At 34.3% G+C, this 24,757-nt stretch overlaps 1 protein-coding gene and 3 pseudogenes across 5 annotated transcripts; all 4 read right to left on the bottom strand.

The window, feature by feature from the left end:
* Positions 1-738: 738 nt before the first annotated feature.
* On the bottom strand, positions 739-15,577 carry LOC145764734 (putative U3 small nucleolar RNA-associated protein 11). Of its 2 annotated transcripts, XR_014288515.1 has the most exons (5): positions 15,336-15,577; positions 11,855-12,367; positions 3,724-3,840; positions 1,542-1,644; positions 739-1,162 (listed from the first exon to the last, which is right to left on the bottom strand). XR_014288515.1 is itself a non-coding variant. In XM_082576391.1 (3 exons), the coding sequence occupies exons 2-3, from the start codon at positions 12,074-12,076 to the stop codon at positions 3,775-3,777; spliced, it is 288 nt and encodes a 95-aa protein (XP_082432517.1). In that variant the 5' UTR covers positions 12,077-12,367; positions 15,336-15,577; the 3' UTR covers positions 3,285-3,774. The 2 variants fall into 2 exon arrangements, 1 of the variants encoding a protein (XP_082432517.1); XM_082576391.1 differs by lacking the exons at positions 739-1,162; positions 1,542-1,644 and having other exon boundaries at positions 3,285-3,840.
* A 104-nt stretch (positions 15,578-15,681) lies between these two features.
* Positions 15,682-18,548, bottom strand: LOC145764732 (putative U3 small nucleolar RNA-associated protein 11; annotated as a pseudogene). Its single transcript, XR_014288513.1, has 2 exons — positions 18,321-18,548; positions 15,682-16,101 (listed from the first exon to the last, which is right to left on the bottom strand). The product of XR_014288513.1 is annotated as a putative U3 small nucleolar RNA-associated protein 11 (transcript).
* A 307-nt stretch (positions 18,549-18,855) lies between these two features.
* On the bottom strand, positions 18,856-21,532 carry LOC145764733 (putative U3 small nucleolar RNA-associated protein 11; annotated as a pseudogene). Its single transcript, XR_014288514.1, has 2 exons — positions 21,301-21,532; positions 18,856-19,086 (listed from the first exon to the last, which is right to left on the bottom strand). The product of XR_014288514.1 is annotated as a putative U3 small nucleolar RNA-associated protein 11 (transcript).
* A 298-nt stretch (positions 21,533-21,830) lies between these two features.
* Positions 21,831-24,495, bottom strand: LOC145764731 (putative U3 small nucleolar RNA-associated protein 11; annotated as a pseudogene). Its single transcript, XR_014288512.1, has 2 exons — positions 24,190-24,495; positions 21,831-22,066 (listed from the first exon to the last, which is right to left on the bottom strand). The product of XR_014288512.1 is annotated as a putative U3 small nucleolar RNA-associated protein 11 (transcript).
* Between the last annotated feature and the right edge of the window lie 262 nt (positions 24,496-24,757).

Raw genomic sequence — 24,757 nt, 5'->3', positions numbered from 1 at the left:
TTTCTTTTTTATCTGTAATTTCCATTTAATGTAATTCAGGTCTTGTGTTTTCATCTGCAAAGCTCTTTCAAACGACCACGTCTGCCCTTGAGTTCCATTCTTAATTCAGTTCTTTGCTGATTATGCAGCTAAACTCTTCGAAGGTTCTCAGCTTAAAAGTTTGAAGGTGATTCCTCTTTAAAGGGGAAGTAAACCCCAAACCATACTTTTCGATTTTTTTGTTTGTAAGTGCTCGACACATGTATAATAAGTGGTTGTCGTTGAAATTTTCCCTCAATTTCATTGCGTTTCCTTTGTAGGGCCGTTTTAGTTAGCCCTTAGTTTCAGAGCGACGCGTGCTCACTGAACCGTGCGATAATCGGACGTGACGTCATAACGGTACAAGCTGCTCGTATGTTTGCGTAAGATGCATTTGAAATGCAGAGTAAGAGATCGCTTATGGCGTCGTTTCCAACAAATGCAGTGAACTATTTATGTCGATTTTAAGCAGCTTAGTAGTTGATAAAATGAACACCGAAAGCAACTAGCTTCAGGCAAGCACCATATTAGTTTATCTTCTTCTTGCGTTTGAGGCCGCCACAGATCACGTTGTTACATCCAGGCGCAGCAGCCAATGGATTGTGTATTCATCGAGCGTTTTCTCAAGAACTCTGATAAGTATACTTTACTGTACAAGTACAAAAATCACTCTCTCTATGCACACGGCAAAGCTTTTCTTGAAGCAGACTTTGAATTGTGACTTCTTTTTATTTCAAATCAGGATATTTAAATCCAACATATTTTCTATCTTCACTTGAAGATTTCGACCTAATGGCCGAAACAGCGCATGACGGCAGAGGCACACGGATTGAATGACCAAGGTAACCCCAGATCCACGGAACAAACTGTCTGTAGACAATGTGCCTATAGCGTATTTAAAAACAACTTTTGGTTACATGAATATAATACAACATGATTGCCCATTTTTAGGTATTGCTACATCATTTAAGACGGGTTTACGTTAGAAAACCGTAAAAAATAAGATGCAATTGCATCAGAAACATCTGGATGCAAACGTCTAAGCATAAATGCATAGGAATAGGTGTGCTCTCCCATTCTTCTCGGTGTTCTGCCAATGTTTCCCTTTCACACAATGCAATCTTCAAGAGGCTCTTGACATGATCTTTAAAAAAGATAATGCATTTTAAATGAATAAAAATGTATGGTAGTCACAATGATTGCTGCACACATTTCACTTTATCGCACATGCTTACCCAGTCAGCAAAATCAGTCCTTTTTACATTGATTCAACGTTTTGCAGACGTTGAATCAATGTAAAAATGACGGATTTTGCGTCAAATAAATGAATAATAAAAATGACGAAATTTACGTCAAATCCGTCATGTTTACATTGATTCAACATCTGCAAAACGTTGAATCAATGTAAAAATGACTGATTTTGCTGACTGGGTAATCACATACTACAACTACACATGGTATTATAAAGTAGCAGTTTTGGAATATTGTTGATTTCACAAAATTATGCTGTATAGATAACTTACAGTAAGTGGGGTTTTCTTTGATCGTTTTTAGAGAATAGCCAATCCGAAACCAGCGGTAGACCTGCTGCTATTCTCGTTGGAATGAATAGCAGTTACAAGTTGTCTATAAAGAAATGCAGATCAAAGTGATGTTTGCACTCACAAGCCAATAAAAACTTATCTGTAGGTGTGTTTATTACATCCATTATAACAAATCCATAACAAAAATGTTGACCAATAATAGGCCTTCCCACTCCGCCCTGTTAGCTCAGTGGTTACACGCCCGACTCAAGATCACACGGCGCAAGTTCGACCCTCGGAGTGTGCGCTTGAGCAACGCACTTTCAGGACTGCTCTCCATTCAGCGGCACCTAGTGAATGGAATAATTCCCTGGCAACAACACTTCAACAATTGGAAAACTTCAACTCTGCCAATCTCGGTAACCGGCCCTGTGTCAAGAGCCTCACATTTATGCGGGTGCAACCTACTTCGTACCATGAACAGTTCGTACCATGAAAAGATCAAGTGTAAAAAATAGCACAAAGCCGAAAGCAACAAAGCCGAAGTCGCTAATCGATCAATTCATACCATGAAAAGATCGAGAGAACACAAACATTTTAAAGTTAGGGTTAAGCGAAAACTTCGATCCGTGTGCTATTTTGGCTTTTTTTAATTTTTTTTTTTCAATTTTCTCAGGGTACGACTTGATGGTACGAACTGTTCATGGTACGAAGTAGGTTGCATCCCATTTATGCACTGTTACATTACCGTTGCATATAGTTCTAGCCGGTAAATGAAATAAACACCAGTTGGTCAAGGACTTGTTTTTGTTAATACACTTGGTGAGTTATAGATGGGTCATTTAAAAATTACATACATGTAGCTAGGCATCGCTATACCAGCAGGCAGCAACTAAAATGTAATAGGCTTAGCCGGAAGATATTCTAAATTGTGTGAAAAAATTTTTCTCAAGGATGGTACAGTACTCCCCAGAGTCAACAACTTATGTACGGTACTTTATAACAAACATGTAGTAACATAATTGTTAAGCCAAAATTACTTCAAGAACTTGACGTTTCCTGACAGGCTGTCGTATGGATGGATTGGAATTTTATTGTGGAGTTGTCTCATCACTGGACCTTGACTCCAAAGGAGTTGTTGAAATGGATTTTTTTGAAAAACATTGAAGGGCATGCATTGCGGTTTAATTTAAGCTGTGTTGCAAGTCCCATGTCAAATTGAAGAAGATTTTGAAAATCTGTTTCCTTGAAATGGAGTCGGCATTATTATGCTGGTCTCTGTTGCTCCTGGCCATACTCATGTGGTGTTTAAAAACTTGTCCCATTTCAATTTTCTTGTATGATTTTTTGGAAATTTGAACAAAGAAATTTTATCGACAGAAGAACCACCAGATGAACACTGAACAGTCATATACAACACATCGACTTGTCATGATGAGTACAAAACTGTAACAGGTTTACCTTAATCTATTTATGTATGATGTCAGTAATAGTATAGCACTGGGAAAGCATGTATGATATATATTGAGGTAGGCATACTACCTAGTTTAGCCTGTCTGATAGGCCTGTTGAGAACACAAACATGACTAAACATGAAAAATAAATAAATTTAAACCCCTACAACCCTTGACTGTCTAACTCTAAACCTCTTGTTATTAAAATCCCATCAAAACCATACATACTGTAGCACTGCAGGAAAATACTGGCATTTGCTTGTTTCCTGAAGTGCAAGGCCTAGTGTAAATGTGCAAAAAATGATGTAAGCTAGTATCAAGGCTACAGTAAACTAAATCTGAGCTAAAATTGTTACTTGTGATAATTTTATCTACTGCTGCAAACGCCTCAAACCTTATCTACAGCTGCATACCACAGACCTTAAACCAGCAAATGTTTTCCCGAACTCTGGTTATGACGTCACGTAAGCAAATATTTTATTTCGACAACAGTTGAAGCGGTGCGTGTTGGAATTACAAAACCAAAACTTTGTTTTAAGATTGCACGAGAACAAATAAGTGTTTTTTCATAAAAACAAATGCAACGTGTTTTTGAATATCCCCTTTATGTATTTCAACTCTCAATTTGCGTTTGAAAATGGACTTGTCTGCCCCTTTAACAAAAAATGTGTGATTGTTTTTCATGGCGCAAGGTTCACTCAATTTTAAGTTAGCATGTAATTTTTCACCTTTTTTTTTTCAATCTGTAATTTCCATTTGATGTAATTTATGTCTTGTGTTTACATCTGCTTTTGTGCTTCAATCACATATTCCGGATGGGGATTGTTTATCCAATGTACTTCGTCCTGCAAAAGTTACAAGTTTTGTAATCTCTATTAATACATGACATATTTTTTGGTATAAATTTTTTTTTCAATCATATTGATTTTCTTAAATTGAATTAAAATAATAATGCATTTTACTAATTACCATCTGTTACTCCACTCTACACACATGGTACTTATACATACATGCAGTAAACATATATTATATATTCCACAAATGAAATGCAGTAAGATGTTGATATTGAAACTTTAGGCAGTTTTTTCTGGAAAGATTGAAAGCAGTTGCAAATTAAGTGCTCAATTTAGCATACTTACATGTTATACTTATCACAACAGTGCATTATTAGTTTACTGCAGACATTTCATTCCATTTCATAAAAAAACATTAATCTATAATTCAATTTGAAGTAGTGAAGATATGAAAACAGAATAATTTGAAAAACGTTTGCTAAACATGAATTTCGTTTCTGCTTTTTGGCTTTTTATTGTTTACTCACACATCAGTGTTTTGAACACACAAGCAAAGCAAATAGAACACAAATGATACATTATTATTATTACAATTCTATAAGTTTAGTTTCATTTGTAAAAAAAAATGGTTAGAATTCAAAGACATTATCAGGCTGTTGGTGGAGTAATACAGTGTTGAATTTTGAAGTTGAAAATATGTTCTTTCTTCCTTAGACGTTATATTAATAAAAACTTATTGTAATGGACTAAAACAAAATTGCGTTTTTCTTTGTACTAGTTTTGTTAAAATTTACTTGATGGATGTTCTTGAATTTTGTACCAGTACATTGTTGAAAATTATGGGAGAAGATCAGGTTAAGAATTAGTCTTACAGCTTTTGGTATGAAAATTTTTTAACCATCCATTAAAAAGAATTTTTATGTATGTTAATATGGAAGTTTGCTTTATTTGTTTGCTTTCTATATTTTTCATGTGTGCCAGCTGAAGATGCTATTATTATAGAAAAATCAATTCCTAACAAATTACGCTTAAGAGGTCAGATTGTTGTGCAAATGCCAGCATACTACAGATACAAGTCAACCATGCTGAACCAAAAAGGTGCCAATAGAGAGCGAAAGCTGTGACGTCACACATCCCTAGCAACGCGCTCGCTGGTTCCAAACTATAAATTCTTGCCTTGACAACGCTACAGAACTCGCTACTAGTTGAGGTTTCGTTTGCTAGTTACTTGATTAAAATGGTTAAGTTTTCTATTACTTCTCTTGTAACGTATTTTTCTGATGAACCTAAATCTAAAAACCGTGGAGAAAATCACTATAAATCAAATCATGTCCAGTCTATAGACTTTTTTGAAGGTTGTCTCAGAGGAAGTGTACATGCCAGCATGAAAGACAAGGTTTATAAAGCTTCGGTAAGTACGGTACTTGACTTACCGGTATCATTTATTGACATTACATCACGTTGAAATAAACACAGAATTTATTGCAAATACCCAAACACATATAAACCTAAATTCAAGACAAATGTACGACTAGTCCAATTGATGTCAAGTTATCTTGTTGTGTATCGCGATTTCGAATAATAAATTCTCTTCAGCACAACTTTATAACAGGCATAGTAAAATCTTCAGTAGGTCAGTTTAAGAATGCAGCAGTTAAGTTTAGAAAGAAATCAACAATAGTGTTTTTCGGTTGCTAAGAAACAAATAAATTTAGTCTGCGAGCAGTAGTGACAATATTATGTAAATTATGAAGGGAATTAAGTCATACATTAGTAAAACGGAGTGACAACGCCAGGGAGGGATTCTGGGGAGGCAAGCCATCCTCGCACAAAAGTGACACAAAATTGCCCTATAACGGATCAAATTGATACAGTCACTATCAATTAAATGCAAAAATAATGAAAAAGGCAATATAACGCAAGAGAACAACTGCACGCCCAGCAAGCTGATGCAAGAGAGAGGCCCAATTACGGATCCATAGGATTACTAATGTTTTGACTCCGTTTTACTCCGTTTTTACTCCGTTTTACTAATGTATGACTTAATTCCCTTCATAATTTACATAATATTGTCACTACTGCTCGCAGACTAAATTTATTTGTTTCTTAGCAACCGAAAAACACTATTGTTGATTTCTTTCTAAACTTAACTGCTGCATTCTGAAACTGACCTACTGAAGATTTTACTATGCCTGTTATAAAGTTGTGCTGAAGAGAATTTATTATTCGAAATCGCGATACACAACAAGATAACTTGACATCAATTGGACTAGTCGTACATTTGTCTTGAATTTATAATTATTTGGCAGTGCATCCTATGGATCCGTAATTGGGCCTCTCTCTTGCATCAGCTTGCTGGGCGTGCAGTTGTTCTCTTGCGTTATATTGCCTTTTTCATTATTTTTGCATTTAATTGATAGTGACTGTATCAATTTGATCCGTTATAGGGCAATTTTGTGTCACTTTTGTGCGAGGATGGCTTGCCTCCCCAGAATCCCTCCCTGGCGTTGTCACTCCGTTTTACTAATGTATGACTTAATTCCCTTCATAATTTACATAATATTGTCACTACTGCTCGCAGACTAAATTTATTTGTTTCTTAGCAACCGAAAAACACTATTGTTGATTTCTTTCTAAACTTAACTGCTGCATTCTTAAACTGACCTACTGAAGATTTTACTATGCCTGTTATAAAGTTGTGCTGAAGAGAATTTATTATTCGAAATCGCGATACACAACAAGATAACTTGACATCAATTGGACTAGTCGTACATTTGTCTTGAATTTATAATTATTTGGCAGTGCATCCTATGGATCCGTAATTGGGCCTCTCTCTTGCATCAGCTTGCTGGGCGTGCAGTTGTTCTCTTGCGTTATATTGCCTTTTTCATTATTTTTGCATTTAATTGATAGTGACTGTATCAATTTGATCCGTTATAGGGCAATTTTGTGTCACTTTTGTGCGAGGATGGCTTGCCTCCCCAGAATCCCTCCCTGGCGTTGTCACTCCGTTTTACTAATGTATGACTTAATTCCCTTCATAATTTACATAATATTGTCACTACTGCTCGCAGACTAAATTTATTTGTTTCTTAGCAACCGAAAAACACTATTGTTGATTTCTTTCTAAACTTAACTGCTGCATTCTTAAACTGACCTACTGAAGATTTTACTATGCCTGTTATAAAGTTGTGCTGAAGAGAATTTATTATTCGAAATCGCGATACACAACAAGATAACTTGACATCAATTGGACTAGTCGTACATTTGTCTTGAATTTATAATTATTTGGCAGTGCATCCTATGGATCCGTAATTGGGCCTCTCTCTTGCATCAGCTTGCTGGGCGTGCAGTTGTTCTCTTGCGTTATATTGCCTTTTTCATTATTTTTACATATAAACCTAACTGCATTTTATTAGGTCTAAGCAGAAAATCCTTGTGTTGCAGGTTCAACTATCAGGAGATGCAATTGTATCCACATCATGCGAGTGTCCACGGGGCGGATATAAATGCAGCCATAGTGCTGCTTTAATGATACATGCCATTCACAACATAAGTTGCACTGATACAGAATGTTCTTGGAAAAAGCCAAAAGCAGTAACAGATGTAAGTACCGGTGGATGAAAACTCTATTCTTGGTAAAATTGTAGTTGTAAAGTACAGTAGCAGGCTTAGGAACTTGAAGCCATAGTGATATTAACAGTAGTGTATTGTTTATTTGCATCAGACCAATAGCTCTATATTTACTACTAAACATGCAAACCAAAATAGCATTAGGCCTATATTAAAATAATCACAATAATGTAAACAGACAATACATAAATGGCTATTAACACCTTTGTCACTTGAATAATTGTCACTACCGCAAGCCAAATCTCACTTTGTTAAAATATAATTTCAGGTTAAAAATTTTTCAGGTTCCTTACAAATTCAGAAATTCAAAGATCGATGACGCAACAAAATGTGCAGATTTTTATCTATTGAAAGATTCTGCTGGAAATTATTCACTCAAGGAGAATCATCAGTACTGGCACCAAATACAAGGGCAGTTATGTATTACCAGAAGGTCGTCGTGTTATTTTGTTGTCTGGACCCCTCTTCAATGCGTGGTGCTAAAAATTAATTGTAATCCCAGATGGGAGCATAATATTGCCAAATTGCATGATTTCTACAAGACCCACATGATTCCAACCTTTTTAACCGGTTGTTGAGATGTAGGGTAACTATTGTATTCCCATTAACGCCTCGAAGAGTATTTGTTTATTATGTGTGTTTTTTTGTTTGTTTTGTGATGATCTCAATAAGGGTGAAACAGCCTGTTGAGGTTTTCAGTGAATGGTAATTGTATTTCATGTAATTTTCTCTACTTGGCATTTTTGTAGTACCGGTATTGTAATAGTCCTTTATTAACGCCTCAAAGAGTATTTGTTTATTATGTGTGCTTTTTTGCTTGTTTTGTGATGATCTCAATAAGGGTGAAACAGCCTGTTGAGGTTTTTAGTGAATGGTAATTGTATTTCATGTAATTTTCTCTACTTGGCAGTTTTGTAGTATTGTAATAGTCCTTACTTATTAAGCCTATAGTTATTAGGCCCACTCGCTTATTAAGCCCAATATGGTCCGGAATACTTCAATGTGTAGCAGTGGCAGAAGATCGTAGGCCTACCATGCCTAATAGGCACACCTGTTTAATAAACCCTCTATTACCACAGCATTATCCTAAAATGAGAGAGTTCAATCTACAATTGTGAAGTAATTAACAATCATGCTGATACAAGCAAAACTCACTTTATTACATTTTTAGGTACCTATACTTGTTCATTATATGTGTTTTTTGTTTATTTTTTGATTTTGGTTAAATGACATCTACAGACTTGTATCTTACTACACATAGCGATTTATGATACTACCTTACCATGTACACCTTTCAAGTTTTTATCACTGACATGGTGAATTGGTGGTAGGTTATGTCTTTTATTGCAGCTTGCACTTTCAATTTTGTCATAGGTACGTTAATGAAGAAAGATATGATGCCAGATTTGTTAAACCGGATTTGTAACAAATCTTTGGTTTGGAATTTATAATCCTAAAAAAAACTTCATCAAACTTGTCTATTATTTTTAACTGATAAAACGCTTATGGCGTGTTATTCTTGGTGCAAGTGTTACTCTGAGATAAGAAGCAATGATACAAATGGTAGGCTTCGTGTTACATTTTGTGAAGTATATAGTATGTTTGGTGTCAGACTTGTCCATGACTGTCACTTCCTAGTTACCACATTACAATTTCTAACTGAAAAATTGCATTGTTCTGTGGAATTGAAGGTATCAATAATGTTAAACAGTCAGCTGTTTCCACGAGCAAAATTGATAAAGGGTTATCAATGCAATAAAAACATCACATCATTTAGGCCATTTCTGAAACCAGGTAATACAAAAGCATGCAAATTAAGCAAGCCATACATAAAGATAAGTGTGCCGTACAGCAGTCACACATACAGTATGATATAGAAAATAAAAAAGTAAGTTACATTATCACAGTATCAGTAAAACGTTTTGGTTAAAACTCAAACAGAACGTGGAAATAGTTTGCACACTATGCCTGTAAGCTAGAATAATATGACTACAACAGTAGGCCTACATGGACTCAATGATAACATCACATAGTTAAGAGAGATGCAATATTTATGTATTTACTTCAGATGTGCACACATGTTACACATCTATATGGAATTACATGAGAAAAAAACAAAAAAGTGAGAAAAATACACGTACAGGGGAAAGACTACAAACTAACAAGTTGTTGCTAAGCAAAAATACATAGATACAAAGTATTGCTTAACTTTTTGTTGACACTGGAAGTGTATACTTTCAACAACAGACATAGCTAAGCACCTGTTGCTCAGCTATGTCTGTAAGTAAGAACCTACAAACACTATGCTTGGTAATTAATACGAAAGGAATACAATACTGACAGTTATTATACAACACTTAAACGCAAACACTTTCAATGGATGGAGGCACACACAGAATTACACAGGCAAGTAATAAACTTGTAATAAAACCAGAGGTTACTCGAAATCCAATGAGTCCTTCACTTCTTGGATCAAGGGATATTGCAAATTTACAATAGCAGCACACAGCTTAACTACAATGTCAGCATAACATCTAAGATGGGCTGGTATGAACTTCAAAATTTTAAATTCTTTGATACGAGCATTTGCTCGTTCAACATGAATGCGGCATCTAGCAATACATTTTGTAATTTTAATTTCACTTTCTGTTAGCTTGCCATGTTTGAGAAATGGAGGAATATTAACAGATACTCCATCAGGTACAATGTTTTGGATTAAAAAACCTTTGTCAGCAAGTATTAAATCACCTGCAACAAAATGATGAAGGATCCCACATTTTTGCACCACTGCTTTATCTGAAGTTGACCCAGGATACAAATCACTGACATAGGTGATTACGGCATTTGGTGCTACACCTAACAACACTTTAAAGGAATTCATGCCCCTGCAATAAGAATATGTCAGCTTCTGATCAGACATTAATGCAGGACTGGCAATTTCAATGTCAGTGCAGTCAATCACCATTTTGCAGTTTCCAAATAAAATGAAGGCACCTGGAAGAGAAGTTTTGTTTTTCATCCTTGATGGCACTGTGGTCATGACATCTTTATACAACAATTTATATAAAACATGAATAAAGGTTAAAGTGATGTTGGTAATTGTTGCGCTACTGCAGTTAAATAGTTCGCTCAAATGTAAGTTGGTATAGTTTTGTCTTAATTTCATTAAAGTAATAAAAATTTGATCTTCTATAGATATAGACACAACCTTCCATCCACTGAAATACACAATCGAACATTCAAAACGTTTTACATACTGCACCACAATATCAAAAACTTCTCTTGTTGGCAGACCTGTCTCCATGCATAACACTTTCTGTGAAAGATTCTTAACAGTGAAATGAAATTTGCTGTATTCAAGATTTTTTTTAGCCTCTTTTAATTCTTTTGTCAGCTGTTCATTTTCGAATTGTAATACGATACTTGCACTGCTTGATCCTATTTGAGGGGAAAAATTTTCACTGGATTCTACAAGAAAAAATAATGTTAAGTATTATAGCATAACATGTTGAAGTGTAAATCAAGAAAAAACAAAATATGGTAGGGTACCGTACACTAAAAATGACATTACCCAGCCTTGTATCACGACATTTAATAAACCTTGTTCATAATTTCTTTCACTAGCTTATTTTGCTTGTCGCATACATAAAAAAACAGAACAGTCTAACCCAGATGATAATGCCTACCTGGAACAACATTGTCTGGGTCCAAGGTGATGTTAGAAGGTGCTGCTTGTGCTTCTTCTACTAATCTAATCTTCTTACTAGGGTTTATTTCTAAAGGAAACAACTTGTTCTTATTCCTTTCAAACATTTCAGGCCCATTTTTCCGATCACAGTCACGAAAATGGCAACTACACACCCTAGAAGAAGTGGTAGGCTAGGCTCTTTGTCCTTGCGCCTTATCAGTTGCACCCAGCGTTTTTTCTCCTTTTCGTTGCTTGGAAAACGAAAAAACTTGTTGCAGTTACCCCTTTGGGATTGATGATTGCAATCAGGCACAAAACATTGAACCATGCTTCTGTTAACGACGATAGCAAACGAAAGAAGATCAGCCGGTATACTGCTGCAATGGCTGATACAAGTTGTTTGGAACCAAGATGGCGGCGTTGCTACGTGATGACGTCACACTTACGCGCTCTATAAAGTGTTAACGTTAGTAATGAAACTAATAAAGTCAAAAAGCACTCCTACCTAAATTTAAGTAAATAAAAGCTGTTTTTCTGAAATTAAAACATGACTGTTCTCTTCACACAACATATACATGAAAAATAACACAAGCAACACTTACGACAATATTAGTAACAAGTTTATGACAAATGCAGAACTCTGTAAACGAGATATTGCTACCAACAAAACTATGTGTTTAAGTGAGTATTTTGTGGCAACAGTAGCTACTTATACTAAATAAAGATACCATGCTATAGACCAACCTCAAGTTTTCTGTTAACCATTTTAAAGTAGAATTCGTCTGGATTGCGAGCTTGAGCCTTTTTGCGAAGAGACTTCAAAATCCTTTGACGGTTTTGATAATTCTTTGCACGTAGCTTGTAATCTTTTTTCTTTTCAAGTATACCAAGGTTTTGCCTTTCAGCCACTTGACCTCTTTCACGATGTGGTTTCTGTTGTGCTTTCTGTGCGTTTTTGAAAGACATTGTTTTGCTTAAACTTTCAACACTTATCAGGCAGCTTTGTCTTGAATTTTTAGCCAAACAATAATCAGTACCAATAGTTCAAGTTCGAAGGTGGTGTCTCTTTAACAAAAAATGTGTGATTGTTTTTCATGGCGCAAGGTTCACTCAATTTTAAGTTAGCATGTAATTTTTCAACTTTTTTTTTTCAATCTGTAATTTCCATTTGATGTAATTTATGTCTTGTGTTTACATCTGCTTTTGTGCTTCAATCACATATTCCGGATGGGGATTGTTTATCAAATGTACTTCGTCCTGCAAAAGTTACAAGTTTTGTAATCTCTATTAATACATGACATATTTTTTGGTATAAATTTTTTTTTCAATCATATTGATTTTCTTAAATTGAATTAAAATAATAATGCATTTTACTAATTACCATCTGTTACTCCACTCTACACACATGGTACTTATACATACATGCAGTAAACATATATTATATATTCCACAAATGAAATGCAGTAAGATGTTGATATTGAAACTTTAGGCAGTTTTTTCTGGAAAGATTGAAAGCAGTTGCAAATTAAGTGCTCAATTTAGCATACTTACATGTTATACTTATCACAACAGTGCATTATTAGTTTACTGCAGACATTTCATTCCATTTCATAAAAAAACATTAATCTATAATTCAATTTGAAGTAGTGAAGATATGAAAACAGAATAATTTGAAAAACGTTTGCTAAACATGAGTTTCGTTTCTGCTTTTTGGCTCTTTATTGTTTACTCACACATCAGTGTTTTTAACACACAAGCAAAGCAAATAGAACACAAATGATACATTATTATTATTACAATTCTTTAAGTTTAGTTTCATTTGTAAAAAAAAAATGGTTAGAATTCAAAGACATTATCAGGCTGTTGGTGGAGTAATACAGTGTTAAATTTTGAAGTTGAAAATATGTTCTTTCTTCCTTAGACGTTATATTAATATAAACTTATTGTAATGGACTAAAACAAAATTGCGTTTTTCTTTGTACTAGTTTTGTTAAAATTTACTTGATGGATGTTCTTGACTTTTGTACCGGTACATTGTTGAAAATTATGGGAGAAGATCAGGTTAAGAATTAGTCTTACAGCTTTTGGTATGTTTTTGTATATTTATATAATAATAATGGTTTATTTATATAATAATAGTATCCGTACTGGTTTTGAGTGTAGGCAATAGAGCACTACTTGATCGGGTCTGCTACTATTTGGTGAGTCCGATTCGGTGAGTCTGATTCGGTGAGTTCCTAACCTCTAACCCCTAATTCTAAAACGGCAATGATAATTAGGCAATGGTACCCGATAATTTAAAAAAAAAATTGAAAAAATCCCCCGTTAAGGGATCGGACTCACCGAATTGGACTCACCGAATCGGACTCACCAAAACGGGCCATTCCGACTTGATCCGTACATTAGGCGCACGATTAATTTATGAGGAAAAAAAGGATTTAAACTTGCGCCTTATGGTCCGTAAAATAGGGGTATTTTAATTATTGAGAGAATTCAAATTCTAAAAATAAGTTTCTGATGAACCAAAAAATGCTTGGTAGAACGATGAACAATTTGCACAGCCAACTGAAGTACAAGAATTTATTTCAACAAATTTTTTTTTTATGAAAAACATTTGCCATCAAATTTTGCCTGACAGGTCGGTATTGGCGGCCATTAATGAAAGTTCAGGCGGCCATGGCCGCCAGCTATTTCGAGGCCTGCATATCAAAATGGTCGCAACTCACAACTGCTTTTATATCATATTTCCTAAATAGCCCATAGCCCAGGTAGCCGACCATTCACTACATAAAAATATTTTTCTGGGTTTTGACCGGTTTAAACCTAGTTTTCACCGGTTAAAACCAGGTTTAAACCGTTTAGTGGTCAAAACCAGTTTTGACCACTTAGAGATCAACCCTGCATTTTACTAATTACCATCTGTTACTCCACTCTACACACATGGTACTTATACATACATGCAGTAAACATATATTATATATTCCACAAATGAAATGCAGTAAGATGTTGATATTGAAACTTTAGGCAGTTTTTTCTAGAAAGATTGAAAGCAGTTGCAAATTAAGTGCTCAATTTAGCATACTTACATGTTATACTTATCACAACAGTTCATTATTAGTTTACTGCAGACATTTTCATTCCACTTAATAAAAACACATAAATCTATAATTCAATTTGTAGCAGTGAAGATATGAACACAGAAGGATTTGCGAAACCTTTGCTAAACATGAGTTCCGTTTCTGCTTTTTGGCTCTTTATTTTTTTCTCACACATCAGTGTTTTTAACACACAAGCAAACATTATTATTATTGCAATTCTTTAATGCGAACAAAAAATTGTCCATAGTTACCACACAAAAACGACAAAACAATCAAACCAGATGGTATGATCAATTAATGATCAAGATAAAGAGCCTGTTAATAACATTTGAAGCAGTTTGATCTATAAAAAAAACAGTCAGAATTCATCAAAGACATTATCAGGCTGTTGGTGGAGTAATACAGTGTTGAATTTTGTAGTTGAAAACATGTTCTTTCTTCCTGAGACGTTATATTAATATAAACTTATTGTAATGGACTAAAACAAAATTGCGTTTTTCTTTGTACTAGTTTTGTTAAAATTTACTTGATGGATGTTCTTGAATTTTGTACCAGTACTTTGTTGAAAATTATGGGAGAAGATCAGGTTAAAAATTAGTCTTACAGCTTTTGGTATGAAAATTTTTTAACCATCCATTAAAAAGAATTTTTATGTATGTTAATATGGAAGTTTGCTTTATTTGTTTGTTTTCTATATTTTTCATGTGTGCCAGCTGAAGATGCTATTATTATAGAAAAATCAATTCCTAACAAATTACGCTTAAGAGGTCAGATTGTTGTGCAAATGCCAGCATACTACAGATACAAGTCAACCATGCTGAACCAAAAAGGTGCCAATAAAGTGTTAACGTTAGTAATGAAACTAATAAAGTCAAAAAGCACTCCTACCTAAATTTAAGTAAATAAAAGCTGTTTTTCTGAAATTAAAACATGACTGTTCTCTTCACACAACATATACATGAAAAATAACACAAGCAACACTTAAGACAATATTAGTAACAAGTTTAGGACAAATGCAGAACTCTGTAAACGAGATATTGCTACCAACAAAACTATGTGTTTAAGTAAGTATTTTGTGGCAACAGTAGCTACTTATACTAAATAAAGATACCATGCTATAGACCAACCTCAAGTTTTCTGTTAACCATTTTAAAGTAGAATTCGTCTGGATTGCGAGCTTGAGCCTTTTTGCGAAGAGACTTCAAAATCCTTTGATGGTTTTGATAATTCTTTGCACGTAGCTTGCAATCTTTTTTCTTTTCAAGTATACCAAGGTTTTGCCTTTCAGCCACTTGACCTCTTTCATGATGTGGTTTCTGTTGTGCTTTCTGTGCGTTTTTGAAAGACATTGTTTTGCTTAAACTTTCAACACTTATCAGGCAGCTTTGTCTTGAATTTTTAGCCAAACAATAATCAGTACCAATAGTTCAAGTTCGAAGGTGGTGTCTCTTTAACAAAAAATGTGTGATTGTTTTTCATGGGGCAAGGTTCACTCAATCTTAATGCGGCATGTAATTTTTCAACGTTTTTCTTTTTTATCTGTAATTTCCATTTAATGTAATTCAGGTCTTGTGTTTTCATCTGCAAAGCTCTTTCAATCGACCACGTCTGCCCTTGAGTTCCATTCTAATTCAGTTCTTTGCTGATTATGCAGCTAAACTCTTCGAAGGTTCTCAGCTTAAAAGTTTGAAGGTGATGTCTCTTTAACAAAAAATGTGTGATTGTTTTTCATGGCGCAAGGTTCACTCAATTTTAAGTTAGCATGTAATTTCTCAACTTTTTTTTTTCAATCTGTAATTTCCATTTGAAGTAATTTATGTCTTGTGTTTTCATCTGCTTTTGTGCTTCAATCACATATTCCGGATGGGGATTGTCAATCCAATGTACTTCGTCCTGCAAAAGTCACATGTTTTGTAATCTCTATTAATACATGACATATTTTTTGGTATATATAAATTTTTTTTTCAATCATATTGATTTTCTTAAATAGAATTAAAATAATAATGCATTTTACTAATTACCATCTGTTACTCCACTCTACACACATGGTACTTATACATACATGCAGTAAACATATATTATACAGTCAACCCCGCTTAATCGGCCCACGTTTAATAGGACCACCCGCTTATTCGGACCATTTTGCACTGGTCCCGAATCCAAATCCATTTTTCTGTACAATTTTCCCCGCTTAAACGGACCACCACCCCGCTTAAACGGACCACCCTCCGCCCTAAAATAGGCCTTTATGGTTAACGTTTTTTACTTTTTGTACATTTTTCTGCGAGGTGACGCGTCAAGAGTTGATGTGGGCAACGTGCTACGTTCTCGCTAAGCCATTTTAAAGTGAAGTAGGCTACAGATAAACAAACGCTTGTTGTCACTTCATAAGGTCATTTGCCATTTATCAGAATTGCAGTAATTGTGATGCAGCACCGAATACTGTAATGTACAGAAGAATGAATGATTGCTTTTAGCGCTTGAATAAAAATGGCAGCAATAACTCGCTTAGATCGAACACTTAAAGAAAAAATAGAGATTCTTAACAAAATGAAAAACCAGCCTTCGGGAACGTCAGAGAAGAACTTAGCCGAGATTGTTGGCCTACCAAAGTCAACATTAAGAAGGCTACGTGTACAGGAGAGGGAATTGCAAGATCTATGGGCAAAGCATGAGAATAATGGTAGTGCAGCTACAGCTTCGCGTAAACGCCAACGAGGTGCTTAAAATGCTTAAACTATTTTCAAAAACGATGAAAAAAATAACGAAATTCGTTCTCCCCGTTTAATGGGACCACCCGCTTAATGGGATCAATTTGGCTTGGTCCCGATGTGGTCCGATTAAGCGAGGTTGACTGTATATATATTCCACAAATGAAAAGCAGTAAGATGTTGATATTGAAACTTTAGGCAGTTTTTTCTGGAAAGATTGAAAGCAGTTGCAAATTAAGTGCTCAATTTAGCATACTTACATGTTATACTTATCACAACAGTTCATTATTAGTTTACTGCAGACATTTTCATTCCACTTAATAAAAAAACATAAATCTATAATTCAATTTGAAGTTAGTGAAGATATGAAAACAGAATAATTTGAAAAACGTTTGCTAAACATGAGTTACGTTTCTGCTTTTTGGCTCTTTATTGTTTACTCACACATCAGTGTTTTTAACACACAAGCAAACATTATTATTATTGCAATTCTTTAATGCGGACAAAAAATTGTCCATAGTTACCACACAAAAACGACAAAACAATCAAACCAGATGGTATGATCAATTAATGATCAAGATAAAGAGCCTGTTAATAACATTTGAAGCAGTTTGATCTATAAAAAAACAGTCAGAATTCATCAAAGACATTATCAGGCTGTTGGTGGAGTAATACAGTGTTGAATTTTGAAGTTGAAAACATGTTCTTTCTTCCTTAGACGTTATATTAATATAAACTTATTGTAATGGACTAAAACAAAATTGCGTTTTTCTTTGTACTAGTTTTGTTAAAATTTACTTGATGGATGTTCTTGACTTTTGTACCAGTACATTGTTGAAAGTTATGGGAGAAGATCAGGTTAAGAATTAGTCTTACAGCTTTTGGTATGAAAATTTTTTAACCATCCATTAAAAAGAATTTTTATGTATGTTAATATGGAAGTTTGCTTTATTTGTTTGTTTTCTATATTTTTCATGTGTGCCAGCTGAAGATGCTATTATTATAGAAAAATCCATTCCTAACAAATTACGCTTAAGAGGTCAGATTGTTGTGCAAATGCCAGCATACTACAGATACAAGTCAACCATGCTGAACCAAAAAGGTGCCAATAAAGTGTTAACGTTAGTAATGAAACTAATAAAATCAAAAAGCACTCCTACCTAAATTTAAGTAAATAAAAGCTGTTTTTCTGAAATTAAAACATGACTGTTCTCTTCACACAACATATACATGAAAAATAACACAAGCAACACTTAAGACAATATTTTAGTAACAAGTTTAGGACAAATGCAGAACTCTGTAAACGAGATATTGCTACCAACAAAACTATGTGTTTAAGTAAGTATTTTGTGGCAACAGTAGCTACTTATACTAAATAAAGATACCATGCTATAGACCAACCTCAAGTTTTCTGTTAACCATTTTAAAGTAGAATTCGTCTGGATTGCGAGCTTGAGCCTTTTTGCGAAGAGACTTCAAAATCCTTTGATGGTTTTGATAATTCTTTGCACGTAGCTTGTAATCTTTTTTCTTTTCAAGTATACCAAGGTTTTGCCTTTCAGCCACTTGACCTCTTTCATGATGTGGTTTCTGTTGTGCTTTCTGTGCGTTTTTGAAAGACATTGTTTTGCTTAAACTTTCAACACTTATCAGGCAGCTTTGTCTTGAATTTTTAGCCAAACAATAATCAGTACCAATAGTTCAAGTTCGAAGGTGGTGTCTCTTTAACAAAAAATGTGTGATTGTTTTTCATGGGGCAAGGTTCACTCAATCTTAATGCGGCATGTAATTTTTCAACGTTTTTCTTTTTTATCTGTAATTTCCATTTAATGTAATTCAGGTCTTGTGTTTTCATCTGCAAAGCTCTTTCAATCGACCACGTCTGCCCTTGAGTTCCATTCTAATTCAGTTCTTTGCTGATTATGCAGCTAAACTCTTCGAAGGTTCTCAGCTTAAAAGTTTGAAGGTGATGTCTCTTTAACAAAAAATGTGTGATTGTTTTTCATGGCGCAAGGTTCACTCAATTTTAAGTTAGCATGTAATTTCTCAACTTTTTTTTTTCAATCTGTAATTTCCATTTGAAGTAATTTATGTCTTGTGTTTTCATCTGCTTTTGTGCTTCAATCACATATTCCGGATGGGGATTGTCAATCCAATGTACTTCGTCCTGCAAAAGTCACATGTTTTGTAATCTCTATTAATACATGACATATTTTTTGGTATATATAAATTTTTTTTTCAATCATATTGATTTTCTTAAATAAAATTAAAATAATAATGCATTTTACTAATTACCATCTGTTACTCCACTCTACACACATGGTACTTATACATACATGCAGTAAACATATATTATACAGTCAACCCCGCTTAATCGGCCCACGTTTAATAGGACCACCCGCTTATTCGGACCATTTTGCACTGGTCCCGAATCCAAATCCATTTTTCTGTACAATTTTCCCCGCTTAAACGGACCACCACCCCGCTTAAACGGACCACCCTCCGCCCTAAAATAGGCCTTTATGGTTAACGTTTTTTACTTTTTGTACATTTTTCTGCGAGGTGACGCGTCAAGAGTTGATGTGGGCAACGTGCTACGTTCTCGCTAAGCCATTTTAAAGTGAAGTAGGCTACAGATAAACAAACGCTTGTTGTCACTTCATAAGGTCATTTGCCATTTATCAGAATTGCAGTAATTGTGATGCAGCACCGAATACTGTAATGTACAGAAGAATGAATGATTGCTTTTAGCGCTTGAATAAAAATGGCAGCAATAACTCGCTTAGATCGAACACTTAAAGAAAAAATAGAGATTCTTAACAAAATGAAAAACCAGCCTTCGGGAACGTCAGAGAAGAACTTAGCCGAGATTGTTGGCCTACCAAAGTCAACATTAAGAAGGCTACGTGTACAGGAGAGGGAATTGCAAGATCTATGGGCAAAGCATGAGAATAATGGTAGTGCAGCTACAGCTTCGCGTAAACGCCAACGAGGTGCTTAAAATGCTTAAACTATTTTCAAAAACGATGAAAAAAATAACGAAATTCGTTCTCCCCGTTTAATGGGACCACCCGCTTAATGGGATCAATTTGGCTTGGTCCCGATGTGGTCCGATTAAGCGAGGTTGACTGTATATATATTCCACAAATGAAAAGCAGTAAGATGTTGATATTGAAACTTTAGGCAGTTTTTTCTGGAAAGATTGAAAGCAGTTGCAAATTAAGTGCTCAATTTAGCATACTTACATGTTATACTTATCACAACAGTTCATTATTAGTTTACTGCAGACATTTTCATTCCACTTAATAAAAAAACATTAATCTATAATTCAATTTGAAGTTAGTGAAGATATGAAAACAGAATAATTTGAAAAACGTTTGCTAAACATGAGTTTCGTTTCTGCTTTTTGGCTCTTTATTGTTTACTCACACATCAGTGTTTTTAACACACAAGCAAACATTATTATTATTGCAATTCTTTAATGCGGACAAAAAATTGTCCATAGTTACCACACAAAAACGACAAAACAATCAAACCAGATGGTATGATCAATTAATGATCAAGATAAAGAGCCTGTTAATAACATTTGAAGCAGTTTGATCTATAAAAAAACAGTCAGAATTCATCAAAGACATTATCAGGCTGTTGGTGGAGTAATACAGTGTTGAATTTTGAAGTTGAAAACATGTTCTTTCTTCCTTAGACGTTATATTAATATAAACTTATTGTAATGGACTAAAACAAAATTGCGTTTTTCTTTGTACTAGTTTTGTTAAAATTTACTTGATGGATGTTCTTGACTTTTGTACCAGTACATTGTTGAAAGTTATGGGAGAAGATCAGGTTAAGAATTAGTCTTACAGCTTTTGGTATGAAAATTTTTTAACCATCCATTAAAAAGAATTTTTATGTATGTTAATATGGAAGTTTGCTTTATTTGTTTGTTTTCTATATTTTTCATGTGTGCCAGCTGAAGATGCTATTATTATAGAAAAATCAATTCCTAACAAATTACGCTTAAGAGGTCAGATTGATGTGCAAATGCCAGCATACTACAGATACAAGTCAACCATGCTGAACCAAAAAGGTGCCAATAAAGTTACGTTAGTAATGAAACTAATAAAGTCAAAAAGCACTCCTACCTAAATTTAAGTAAATAAAAGCTGTTTTTCTGAAATTAAAACATGACTGTTCTCTTCACACAACATATACATGAAAAATAACACAAGCAACACTTAAGACAATATTAGTAACAAGTTTAGGACAAATGCAGAACTCTGTAAACGAGATATTGCTACCAACAAAACTATGTGTTTAAGTGAGTATTTTGTGGCAACAGTAGCTACTTATACTAAATAAAGATACCATGCTATAGACCAACCTCAAGTTTTCTGTTAACCATTTTAAAGTAGAATTCGTCTGGATTGCGAGCTTGAGCCTTTTTGCGAAGAGACTTCAAAATCCTTTGAAGGTTTTGATAATTCTTTGCACGTAGCTTGTAATCTTTTTTCTTTTCAAGTATACCAAGGTTTTGCCTTTCAGCCACTTGACCTCTTTCACGATGTGGTTTCTGTTGTGCTTTCTGTGCGTTTTTGAAAGACATTGTTTTGCTTAAACTTTCAACACTTATCAGGCAGCTTTGTCTTGAATTTTTAGCCAAACAATAATCAGTACCAATAGTTCAAGTTCGAAGGTGGTGTCTCTTTAACAAAAAATGTGTGATTGTTTTTCATGGGGCAAGGTTCACTCAATCTTAATGCGGCATGTAATTTTTCAACGTTTTTCTTTTTTATCTGTAATTTCCATTTAATGTAATTCAGGTCTTGTGTTTTCATCTGCAAAGCTCTTTCAATCGATCACGTCTGCCCTTGAGTTCCATTCTAATTCAGTTCTTTGCTGATTATGCAGCTAAACTCTTCGAAGGTTCTCAGCTTAAAAGTTTGAAGGTGATGTCTCTTTAACAAAAAATGTGTGATTGTTTTTCATGGCGCAAGGTTCACTTAACTTTAAGTTAGCATGTAATTTCTCAACTTTTTTTTTTCAATCTGCAATTTCCATTTGATGTAATTTATGTCTTGTGTTTTCATCTGCTTTTGTGCTTCAATCACATATTCCGGATGGGGATTGTCAATCCAATGTACTTCGTCCTGAAAAAGTCACATGTTTTGTAATCTCTATTAATACATGACATATTTTTTGGTATATATAAATTTTTTTTTCAATCATATTGATTTTCTTAAATAGAATTAAAATAATAATGCATTTTACTAATTACCATCTGTTACTCCACTCTACACACATGGTACTTATACATACATGCAGTAAACATATATTATACAGTCAACCCCGCTTAATCGGCCCACGTTTAATAGGACCACCCGCTTATTCGGACCATTTTGCACTGGTCCCGAATCCAAATCCATTTTTCTGTACAATTTTCCCCGCTTAAACGGACCACCACCCCGCCTAAACGGACCACCCTCCGCCCTAAAATAGGCCTTTATGGTTAACGTTTTTTACTTTTTGTACATTTTTCTGCGAGGTGACGCGTCAAGAGTTGATGTGGGCAACGTGCTACGTTCTCGCTAAGCCATTTTAAAGTGAAGTAGGCTACAGATAAACAAACGCTTGTTGTCACTTCATAAGGTCATTTGCCATTTATCAGAATTGCAGTAATTGTGATGCAGCACCGAACTGTAATGTACAAAAGAATGAATGATTGCTTTTAGCGCTTGAATAAAAATGGCAGCAATAACTCGCGTAGATCGAACACTTAAAGAAAAAATAGAGATTCTTAACAAAATGAAAAACCAGCCTTCGGGAACGTCAGAGAGGAAGTTAGCCGAGATTGTTGGCCTACCAAAGTCAACATTAAGAAGGCTACGTGTACAGGAGAGGGAATTGCAAGATCTATGGGCAAAGCATGAGAATAATGGTAGTGCAGCTACAGCTTCGCGTAAACGCCAACGAGGTGCTTAAAATGCTTAAACTATTTTCAAAAACGATGAAAAAATAACGAAATTCGTTCTCCCCGTTTAATGGGACCACCCACTTAATGGGACCAATTTGGCTTGGTCCCGATGTGGTCCGATTAAGCGAGGTTGACTGTATATATATTCCACAAATAAAAAGCAGTAAGATGTTGATATTAAAACTTTAGGCAGTTTTTTCTGGAAAGATTGAAAGCAGTTGCAAATTAAGTGCTCAATTTAGCATACTTACATGTTATACTTATCACAACAGTTCATTATTAGTTTACTGCAGACATTTTCATTCCACTTAATAAAAAAACATTAATCTATAATTCAATTTGAAGTTAGTGAAGATATGAAAACAGAATAATTTGAAAAACGTTTGCTAAACATGAGTTTCGTTTCTGCTTTTTGGCTCTTTATTGTTTACTCACACATCAGTGTTTTTAACACACAAGCAAAGCAAATAGAACACAAATGATACATTATTATTATTACAATTCTTTAAGTTTAGTTTCATTTGTAAAAAAAAAAAAATGGTTAGAATTCAAAGACATTATCAGGCTGTTGGTGGAGTAATACAGTGTTGAATTTTGAAGTTGAAAACATGTTCTTTCTTCCTTAGACGTTATATTAATAAAAACTTATTGTAATGGACTAAAACAAAATTGCGTTTTTCTTTGTACTAGTTTTGTTAAAATTTACTTGATGGATGTTCTTGACTTTTGTACCAGTACATTGTTGAAAATTATGGGAGAAGATCAGGTTAAGAATTAGTCTTACAGCTTTTGGTTTGAAAACTTTTCAACCATCCATTGAAGAGAATTTTTATGTATGTTAATATGGAAGTTTGCTTTATTTGTTTGTTTTCTATATTTTTCATGTGTGCTAACTGAAGATGCTATTACTATAGCGAAATCAATTCTTAATAAATTACGCTAAGAGGTCAGATTGTTGTGCAAATGCCAGCATACTACAAATACAAGTCAACCATGCTGAACCAAAACGTGCCAATAAAGTGTTAACGTTAATGAAGCCAATAAAGTAAAAAACACTCCTACCTAAATTTAAGTAAATAAAAGCTATTTTTCTGAAATTAGAACATGACTGTTCTCTTCACACAACATGTATATACGGTACATGAAAAATAACACAAGACAATATTAGTAACAAGTTTAGGACAAATGCAGAACTTTGTAAACGAGATATTGCAACCAATAAAACTACGTGCTTAAGTGAGTATTTTGTGGCAACAGTAGCTACTTATATTAAATAAAGATACCATGCTATAGACCAACCTCAAGTTTTCTGTTAAGCATTTTAAAGTAGAATTCGTCTGGATTGCGAGCTTGAGCCTTTTTGCGAAGAGACTTCAAAGTCCTTTGATGGTTTTGATAATTCTTTGCACGTAGCTTGTAATCTTTTTTCTTTTCAAGTATATATATATACCAAGGTTTTGCCTTTCAGCCACTTGACCTCTTTCACGATGTGGTTTCTGTTGTGCTTTCTGTGCTTTTTTGAAAGACATTGTTTTGCTTAAACTTTCAACACTTATCAGGCAGCTTTGTCTTGAATTTTTAACCAACAATAGCTTGATAAGTTGAACCAGTATTTACAAAAGGATAGACTACCTAAACAGAGACAAACTAAAGTAAACTTTGAACAATTTCATCACTAATTGTAGTGAAAGAATTACTTTTAAAAATATCGGTACCAATAGTTTGCCTATACAATACGGTAGATAATAGTTGCATGACAAATCTGTCCAACTTACTTTAAGTCAAATGTATTACCGGAAAAAACAATGCATACAAAGGAGATTATCATTAAAGCATAGGCAGTGAACCTTGCAGTGAATAGAAGTAA

This window comes from Aplidium turbinatum, chromosome 2 (assembly GCF_918807975.1).
Source record: "Aplidium turbinatum chromosome 2, kaAplTurb1.1, whole genome shotgun sequence".
Taxonomy (NCBI): domain Eukaryota; kingdom Metazoa; phylum Chordata; class Ascidiacea; order Aplousobranchia; family Polyclinidae; genus Aplidium; species Aplidium turbinatum.
Note: the sequence above shows the minus strand (reverse complement) of the source record. Positions and strands in the feature narration are given on the sequence as shown.